This window comes from Melanotaenia boesemani, chromosome 13 (genome assembly GCF_017639745.1).
Source record: "Melanotaenia boesemani isolate fMelBoe1 chromosome 13, fMelBoe1.pri, whole genome shotgun sequence".
Classification (NCBI taxonomy): domain Eukaryota; kingdom Metazoa; phylum Chordata; class Actinopteri; order Atheriniformes; family Melanotaeniidae; genus Melanotaenia; species Melanotaenia boesemani.
The window spans coordinates 31,504,180-31,513,890 of NC_055694.1; the positions used below are offsets into that span (position 1 = coordinate 31,504,180).

The window sequence follows — 9,711 nt, forward strand, 5'->3', positions numbered from 1 at the left end:
ACTGGGCGCTAGGTGATTTTTAGAGGGCGGGCTTTGAGAGCCGGTAGACGGGTCCATCGCTCTGTGGGGAGTGGTTATTGTCCCTTATGACGTCATAACGTACACGCTTTTAAACAAGCTCATTTCAGCGCTTACTTCCCTAGAGGTGGAGCAGGGGGGAGAGAGAGCGCCTGAAAGAGTTTCACACTTACGGGTCTCCTACACATGCGGGGGGACCAGTATGACTGTTCCAAAACCATTAAAAAGTGAATTTTGCATAATATGGGACCTTTAAAACTGAGATATTGTAACTCCAAGTAAAGTTTTTAATCATCCTGAGGGCTGATTTAAAGTCCCCTTGGCAAAAGAAGTCAGCTTTTACGCCTTAAAATGTCTCTTATGTCTTATAAGACACATCATCAGCCACCAAAGCTGTAACCAGATCAGAGGAAGTGAACCCGACTACTTGCCGAGTTTGTGCAGCCAATGTGCATGCTGCAAGAATCAGATGACTTAAGAAGCTACGAGAAGTTAGCTGGAGGTTAGCAAGGGGTGTAAATCACAAATATTCAAGGAAAATGATTGAATTTGCTCACAGAGATGTTCATGTTATTTTTTGCAACTCCAAGTCAAGTCTCAAGTCACTTTTATTTGTAAAGAGTAATCTGTTGTCTGGTCTGCTTTTCTAAACTTATACTTCAGTTTATGGTATTTTTATGAATGTAGAGGGGCTGGACAAAACCAGCAACCTACGTGAAACTCTCCGAGGGGGGGACGCTCTCCGTGTTTTTCTCTTTCGACTGCAGTTCTGATTTGAAACACTAGGTGCTACTTATTTTGCCTTTAATGGTAGCGTTTAATACACTACGCTATAATACGCTAGAATTTTTTAATTAAATAAAAGTGACAACCTTAGACATAAGATCAAACAGGTAATCAAGAATAAAAGACAAATTGTTCACAAATTTCAAATTGCAGGTCTAAGTCAAGTCTGAAGTCAATGTGTATCCATGTCCATGTCCCAGACTTGACTCCCCATGTCTGTTGTCACCATTTGTATCAAAGATCGGTGAGTGAGCCGCTGCTAAAGCATGAGTCTAGACAGGCTAGGAGCTAACAGCTAGCAGCTAGCAACCACATAGTCATTTCTGGGTCGAATCCAAGCAGCTAGCAATATCTCAATTAGCGTAAGGGCCTCTACTAGCCTCAGCTAACTTCTCATAGCTTCCCATGTCATGGGGGTAGATGTGGGCTGGGCTAGATTAGCATGTCCACAGGTCCACATTCACTGAATGAGGAGAAGGTGTGGAGTCATACAAAAAGCTTCTTCATGGCTTAAAAATTTTCTGAGGAGCGCATAAAAAACAAAACAAAAACAAAACATATTTAACATTTTCTAACTTCATTTTTTCCCATAATGGTGAAAGAAGTCCTGACTCTTCATCCATTGAGGGGCTGCGTCCCGGCCTCCAATCAGTCCCTGAATGAAGCCCATGTGAGCCGCGGCGTTCGGTCTCAGGTGTTGTCGGTGAAAACTTGTCCATGGATGGCGAGTCGAGCACTGAATGGCTGGACAGGGCAGGAAAGCAGGGGGGGCGTCCTCTTCTCTCCCGGCTTCAGAGCAATGCTGTCTGACTGGGCGTGGGGAGAGTCCTGAGTCTCTTTGGCTGGACGTTTTGATTGGCCACTGGTTTTTGCTCTGGGCTGCGATAGGCTGAGCAGGATATCCCAGAGCTCCTGGCGGTCCTGGGCATGACGACTGCAGCAGTAGAGCGCCGCCGGGTCCAGAGGATGAGCCTCCGTGTTGAAGATGAATGCTCCTGCACCTAAAACACACTGCCCCGCGTCACCGCCCTCCTCCCAGGACCCGTCCCCCTCCATCCCTCCTCCGTGCAGGAAGTGGGCAGGGTCAAAAAGCAGGTAAAGATACTTGATGGTTTCTGCGAGGAAGAAGGACTCCATCCTGTTGTCCAGCTGGTGGTCTCTCAGGTCTTTAACCTGCAGGAGCAGCAGCGACACATTCAGATGGTTTTATGGGAGATCGGCATGCAACATCAAGTCCAACCACCTGACCGTCACACTTACGCTGGCGTATCCGCACGGCGTCTTGGCGATCCTCTCTATGGACTCCAGAGCGTCAAGGCCCAGCTGCAGGTAGGTGTGGTCACCTGTTGCCCTGAACAGGTACATGGCGCTCTCAATCAGCTCTGAAACACACGCACACACACACACAGAAGCTGGAAGGTAAGAGATATGTGTTTGGCAGCTAATCTGTCACCAAACTCATTACAAACTACTTCAGCTAAAATTAAGGTGAAATTATTCAAATCCAAACCAGGAGGTTCATGCTTTTCAGAAACAGCTCCTTAGATCAAGGTCTGTAACATTATTCATGATACATAACTCTCCCAGGCCATATGTTTGACACCCCAGCTTCAACCTTGCTATGACAATTTGTACTTTATTGTCATGATATCAAACTTTATTATCAAACAAATCAAACATCGCATGTCTAAAGACTCAGGATGCATCGCCCACCGCTACCCCGGATTTTGTGTGAATTACAGCGAGGTGAGGTCTGATCAACCAGTCAGCAGCCGTTACACATTTTAAAGCTAAAACGGGGGTGAAATAAAGCCGGGTCCTCCTAAAAGCGCTGGGTTGACGGTCCTACCTGGTCTCAGCGGGTATCCTTCTCTCTTATCCACAGTGTAACCCTGAGGAATGCTGTAAAACTCTGGTAGACCACCAAACTGCCTCCACACCGAGTAATAGTTCTGGAAAGTTCTCACAGCGCTGTCCAGGTCCCCCAGCAGAGACTAAAAAAAAAACATGGTTTGATTTTTAGGGTTTGTGTACCTGCCAGCAGCCGTCTGGATGTTTTACCTGCAGGCCAGGCCAAAAGGCCTCCAGACTCTGGAAAACCGGCATGGAGACGGTTCCTTTATGCATCTGCACCCACAGGTACCAGTCGTCGAAGCGAGTGTAGTTCTGAATGGCCCGATCATACGCTGAGGAAATATCACACATCAGTAAAGCTGGTTTCTGTTTCAGCTGCGTGAACATGAGCAGAGCCAGCAGCTTTACCCTGGAACATGCTGAGCAGCTCTTCGTCCTGCAGCATGATCGCTCCCTTCACCAGGTACTCGAAGTACGAGTCCACTCCGGCCCCGATGCCGGCATCCTGAGCCACCCACTTCTTGGACAGGATGTCGATGTGGTTCCCCACCTGAGCAGACGAGCAAACAGAGCTCAAACAGGAAGTACATGACAGCGGGGGGTATGTTTACAGAACCGAAGGCAGGGAGTTACCAGTCCGATGTCGGACCTGGTCTTCCACAGCGACCTCAGGGCTCGGCGAGCAGTGTTCTCGAACGTCGGGTCTCCAGTCAGTCGACTCAGGGTGGCAAATTCCAAGATGAAGGTTCCCACACCGGCGGTGCAGGTTACAGGCGTCTCGGTGGGACTGACGCCATGCAGCAGGTTCACCGTGCCGTACGGCATCCCGGAGGGAGTCTGGAACGCTGGAAACATCCAAACGTGTTATCGTGACACAGAGACCAGAACCAGATTCCTCTCCAATGGTCCTGCATTCCTCCTCCAAAATGGAGAGACAGGTTCAAACGTAAGATGAGGAGAGGGGATCAGGTCTGAAACAACCATCTCCAAATCCATCAGTACACAGCAGGGTATTCAGCTAAAGGGTCCAGGTAGGGAAACATGTGGTTGTATCAACACCTGCATGTAATCAGTACCTGTCTAATCAAATGAATTCAGCACAATTAAAAACATTTATTTATACATAACATAGAACTGAATATTTATTTGACTGCTGATCTGTAGAATGTTCCCTCTCTCAGTAAATAAAAATAAATATTCAGATTGTAATACTTGGTTATATTTTTAACCGTGTTAGCTCTGCTATGAATGTTTAAAACTCAGAAGTGGCAAAGAATTATCAGTTAGATTTCAGCCAGGTCTGTTGCATTAGATACACGACTCAATTCAACATTCACACAACAGCACATCCCAATCTACTGCGTGAGTAGCAGGTGGCCTGCTCACGTCCATGATACTGGCCAGTTACAACGGGTTGCGTGCCAAGCCATCCCATTATAAGAGGCAGTCTCCCGGCCTCAGAAATAAAATGTGATCATATCCAGGGTTCAGGGCTCAGCAGGATGAAGGTCCTCTGAGCCCAGCGCTGCATTGCTTTACCTGTGATTAGAATTAGAATAAATCTTTTCTGAATTTGAAGAGCTCCTCTCTTGTTTGTTGTTCTCGAGCTTCTAATAAAAGAATCGGTTTAACAAGATACAGAGCTTAACTAGAGATTTTTTTTAAATGGAGAAACAGCTTGAATTTCTCATTTCCAGTCTCACATCATGACTCAGCAGTTTCAGCCAGTTTTACAGAGATCTAAACAGTTTCAGAAACTCAGCGTCTTCCCGTCTTTTATTCAGCTTCTCTACTTTTTCCTAGCGAGACAACTGACTATTATCACTGTTATTAGTGCAAGCTAGCACCAGTTGTGCTTTCAGCAAAACGAGTTACAGCCAATCATGTTAGCAAGACGAATGAGCAGCTGACTCACATGTAATCTGTGTTTCCTCGTCCACCAAACTACAAAAGCTGTGCCTGTTAAAATAGAAAGAGGTCCAGGTCTGTATGGGACAGCTTCTGGCTCTGGACCCAGAGCGTGATAATACCATCGGAGACCCCCATCCTGACCCAGGCTGCAGCAGCAGGATGCACTCTCACACACTTCAAAGCTTCCAGCTTCCAAGATTCGTAGTGAAATGTTTTATCTTGAATCCAAAACTTGCCCTGATCCAGAATTCTGGATTTTGTTTGTGTGTGTGTGTCAGTGTTGTTTTGGCAGGCGTCTCAGTTTTAGTGTTAGTTTTAGTTGTCATGACGAAAATGTTTATTAGTTTTAGTCACATTTTAGTCGTGTCTAGTTTGATAGTTTTAGTCCATTTTTAGTCGACAAAAACTCAAAAAATCTTTCGTGTAATCTTAGTCAAATAAAAAAAAGTATTAGTATTTTAACTCATTTATTTAGGTCAATAATACGTATTAAAAAGTGGAATCAAGGTTGACAGGTTACAACAAGTATTACAGTTTATAAAGTTAACCTTAACCCTCTGGTGGATGAATTATTACAGAACAGTACCACATTTTTTAAATAAAATATTTTACTTCTACAGACATGCACACTGATGTTTTTCTGTTTTTTTATCTTATTTTAACTTTTACTCAGTGTATTAATTTTTCTACTTTATCAACGAAAATATTTATAAAATAATATCTTGTCATATTAATATAATATAAATTTTCAATAAAAACATTTGGATCATTTTCTTGTCCTGTTTATCACTGAGGCAAACTTGGTAATTATAATGTATGTATATATATTATATCAAATGTATTTATTCTTTATACGTGGCAGAGTATTGGTGACTCGCTAATGTCCAGTGAAGTTGATAATAAACCATGCATACATTTAAAAACAGCCTTTAAATATGTGTCCACTGTAGTGGACACTATGCATCAAAGGGTTAATGCTTTTGCATAACAACCAGATCCTTTACCAGACTGATAGCTTTAACCGGGACTTTCCCATCAACAGGGATGAAATGCTGCCTGTTTTACTTACCTGCTGTTTCTATATTTTACTTTTTTTCATTAATTGATTCCCTACTTCATCATACAAAAATGTCACATAAGAAAATAGCAGATCTATAAGTTCAACATATAGCAACACATTGTGAGCTTGTTGTTTGGTTATTTTCATCAATAATTATAAATATAAAAGGAACGGTTTTAGACTTAGAAGGTTTCCCAGCCAACAGTAAATACTTTCTGATCTACTTAGGGTGATGCATTACACAGATAAAGTGCTAACTGTGGAATCAGTTACTCTAAAAAAGCAAAGAGCAACAACATCCTTACTTTGATAACTGTGGCTTTATTTCTGAGAATTTTCTGAAGTGTAAAACTGATGAAAACAACACTGGTGTGTGTGTGTTTTCATACCAGGCAGCAGTTTCCTGGCGGCGTCCTCGGCCATCCTCAGCAGCGGTCCTGAACAGGGCCAACCAGGCTCCAGCTCCATCCCTGCCCTCCCCGACAACAGGTGGGCTGACAGCAGACCTCCCACCACTAGACACACAAAGAAACACACACATGACCCCTGACCAGAAAAATCCCCTCAGGATCAGACACACAGACCTGTTTTTACCTCTAATGTTGGTTTCAAACACAGACGCGTTGACGTCGATGTCAAAGTCCACGGTGTCCAGGAGGAGCGATGCCACGCGCTGGAACTCCGTTCGGTTTCCGACAACCTTCACAGGAGCATCACATTTTCATTTTGCTTCAGCTTCATCACATCTGAACGTTGCAGTGAAAATAAACGTTTTCCTCAAATCTAAAAACCTGTCCTCAGCTCGTACCAGCAGAGTGTCGAGAGCGTCGATCAGAGTCAGAGAGAAACTGTGGAGAGAAAACAGGAAAAGGGAGTTTATGTTTGCTCCTTTATAAAGCTCAAAACATGGAGGTTTAAAAAAAGAGCAGATTTACAGAATCTGTTCAAAATTTTCCAATTTAAATTAACGGCAATAAAATGGGAAATTGTAATCAAGCCATTTCAGAAAAAAAAAATGTTAAATTGATTAAAAACATCCATGATGATGGCTGTGATGTCACCTCACCTGCCCCAGGTGTCCTGTCCATCACAGGTGAGTGGGCGGAGCTCATCGTAGGGAAAGGCGTTGTCTAGGTAACTGTTGTAGGCGTGGTAGAACATGGATTTGATGCGCTGTCTGAGACATGAAGCAGGTTAAAGTGTCACCAGGAAAAAATATATAAACACTTTTACACACCTGATAAAAAATTTGATTAAATTCCTTCACGCTGAATGAAGCCAAAAAAATTGCTTCTTTAGTCTCAGCCATTTCATTTAATTCAATATTCATACATTTTTACATTTCAGGCTGCAACATACCCCCTCCCCTAAAAAACATAAAAAATAAAGGGTGAAGGTAGGGGTACTGGACTCGCTGGCCTGCAGTACTGACCTGAAACTACCACAACCCCGTACTACTGGAAACCAGAGGATGTGCTTGCAGGAAGAATGAGACCAAATAACATCTGAAACTCTTCATCTCTGGTATCCTCAATGTTATAAAGTCTTGGAAGTTTTGGGAAAAGAAATGGGAACGCTACAGAAAGGGAACAGATTTACTAAACCAACTTTTTCTGGAAAATGTTGCAGGTCTGAAACATGAAAATGAACCTTTCTTTTTTCACATTTTCATCCCATCCCCCCATTTTTTATGATAGTTGTAAGTACATAAAAAGTTTTAAGCATAAAAAATAATAATTATTGAAAAATACTTCAAATTTACTTTAACTTATTTCAGAAAGGACTAATTTTTTATTTGATTTATTTCGAACATATAGAAATGAATAAATAATCACAAAAATTAAAGACAACACAAAAATTAAATGATGAAAGATGGTCTTGTGCTCAAAGAACAAGACAAACAAACTAGTATTCAGACTTGTGCTGTTACCTGACAGCACCCATCTCCTCGTCGGTGAAGTGATGAGTCGCCGCATCCTGCAGCAGCCAAACCAACAGCGCCGCGCAGACGGGAGCGCGCATGGAGGCAGAACGGAGAGCCAGACAGAAGGACAGGTGGACACCGGGACTAAAGAATACGATAACAGTTAAGAAAATCCAGAAAACATAAGGGTTTCTGCTTTTGTTGTGTAGCTGCTAGGAACCAGGAAGTGGACCAACTGCGCATGCGTCAAACCGGTGTGCTGACGGTTGCTATAACGCATCATTTCATTGGACGCTGCTGGTCGCTGCGATTTGCCAACACAGCCGCCAGGACGTCTTTATTTCTTTAAATCTGGCATTAGGGGAAAATAAAATAAAATAAAATAAAATAAAAGTCAGTGTTGGTGCAGTACTAAGCTAAAATCCTGATCCAGTCCACTGAAGTTTTGGACATTTCTTTAGATTTGTCTCTCACCTTCAGTCCAGTTCTGACCATTTTAACTAAACTTTAATTTAAAAAGGCTCCTAACTCAAGGTATAAACAGGTTTTGTGTCAACACATGTTGCAGTCAACTTAGCAAATAAGCAGTTTCACACTGGCCCTTTAGGCAAGTTTATTTATATAGCGCATATCAGAATTTGAAGCTATTCAGTGTATTTTACATAATAGAAATAAGATATAAAGAGAAATCAAAACAGTAAAACAATTGAAATCACAACAGAATATAAAAGGATATTCAAAAATCCTAATGATATGTATAAAATATAAAACTAAATGGAAACGATTGAAAACCAACAGCAGTGCAGATTTCATGCATCATGAGAAAATAATTTTTTAAAATCTGGATTTAAATGGGAAAGTTTGGTGAAAGTTTAATTTCCACTGGCAGCTTGTTCCAGTTGTTTGTTTGCAGTATAACAGCTAAATGCAGCTAGTCCATGTTTAGTCTGAACTCTGGTCTGGACTAGCTGACCTGCATCCTTTTCCTTGGAAGAGTCCTGCTAGGTTTATATTCTCTGAACATATCTAAGATGCATTCAGTGTATAGAGAGTTCTGTGCTTTGCTATCAGTAGAGTTTCTGTGCTGACTGGAAACCAGTGTAAAAATTTAAAAATTGGTGAGAGATCACTCACTGGTCCTGGTTAAAATTCTAGCAGCTGTATCTGGATGAGCTGCAGATGTTTAATGTTTTCTTTGGAAGTCCAGTTAGAAGGGCAGTACAGTAATCCAGTCTTCTGGAGATTCACACTTTAGGCCCTTTGTTACTAAAAGTCTGTCACAAAGATGCATCCTTTGTTCCCATTAGTTTAGTAGAGTTTAATCTCTACAAAAACAGCAGAGATAAGACAGTTTGACAGACAGAAAATGGGATTTTAGCAGCAACAAGATGATTCCCAAAGAGTAGTTAGCTGAAAACTAACTGCATGGTGTGTAGTGTGTCCTTACAAACTTGAAGAAAATGGACAAGCGGGGGAAATGAGGAAAAAGAGGTCAACTGTATGAACAGACTCGGGACCAGAATAAAGGTCAGATTAGATTTTTCTGCTCAGACAGACTCAGAGTTAGCTTGCTGCTGCTGTCAGTCAGTAATAACAGATCAATTCTCTGGATCTTTGTAATGAATATAATCATGATCATTTCTCCCTCTGCTCTGTGTAGGTTGTAAATCAGAGGGGACCAAAGCTGTGGTTGATTCCTTAAAACTGCTGAATTATGTTTATATACTCCAAACATTTTACTTTAGTTTCTCGATCAAAGCTAAAACTAATAAAACATTAAAGCAGCAGCGTTCATCCCTCTGATTTTATTTATCAGACTGAAAGAGGTATAACTTTATGGATCAGTTTGCCACTTCAGTCCCATTTTAGACTAACGAACAAATAAGTCTCACTCATGTAAAAAAGGTTTGCTCAGTGTTTGCAAGTTTCACAGCAAAGTCCTGGAAAGTTGCAGCTTTTCCGAAGATTTTCTGTTATTTTGCAGAACACGACACTGGAATATGTTCATACAAATTATTTTGTATTGATTTCATATATATATATATATATATATATATATATATATATATATATATATATATATATATATATATATATTATAAAATAAGCATTCATATCATTGTTAGGTCCTGTAACTTTATTGTACAATGCTGCTTCA

At 41.6% G+C, this 9,711-nt stretch overlaps 1 protein-coding gene across 2 annotated transcripts; it reads right to left on the reverse strand.

Moving 5' to 3' along the window:
- Positions 1-604: 604 nt before the first annotated feature.
- edem2 (ER degradation enhancer, mannosidase alpha-like 2) lies at positions 605-7,810 on the reverse strand. Of its 2 annotated transcripts, XM_042004778.1 has the most exons (12): positions 7,560-7,610; positions 7,062-7,205; positions 6,696-6,806; positions 6,438-6,477; positions 6,224-6,329; positions 6,019-6,144; positions 3,292-3,503; positions 3,067-3,208; positions 2,866-2,990; positions 2,654-2,798; positions 2,065-2,186; positions 605-1,977 (listed from the first exon to the last, which is right to left on the reverse strand). In XM_042004778.1, exons 3-12 carry the CDS (start codon positions 6,788-6,790, stop codon positions 1,495-1,497), a joined length of 1,596 nt encoding a protein of 531 aa, XP_041860712.1. In that variant the 5' UTR covers positions 6,791-6,806; positions 7,062-7,205; positions 7,560-7,610; the 3' UTR covers positions 605-1,494. The 2 variants fall into 2 exon arrangements, with proteins under 2 accessions (XP_041860712.1, XP_041860711.1); XM_042004777.1 differs by lacking the exon at positions 7,062-7,205 and having other exon boundaries at positions 7,560-7,810.
- Between the last annotated feature and the right edge of the window lie 1,901 nt (positions 7,811-9,711).

What these genes read in the sequence shown, in the direction of transcription:
- edem2 (XM_042004777.1), bottom strand. Translation starts at nt 7,651, where the DNA reads ATGCGCGCTCCCGTCTGCGCGGCGCTGTTGGTTTGGCTGCTGCAGGAT. An exon ending in GGACAGGACACCTGGGGCAG is followed by an intron (nt 6,478 to 6,695) that starts GTGAGGTGACAT and finishes TTCTCTCCACAG; the next exon opens with TTTCTCTCTGACTCTGATCG. An exon ending in GTTTGAAACCAACATTAGAG is followed by an intron (nt 6,145 to 6,223) that starts GTAAAAACAGGT and finishes TTGTGTGTCTAG; the next exon opens with TGGTGGGAGGTCTGCTGTCA.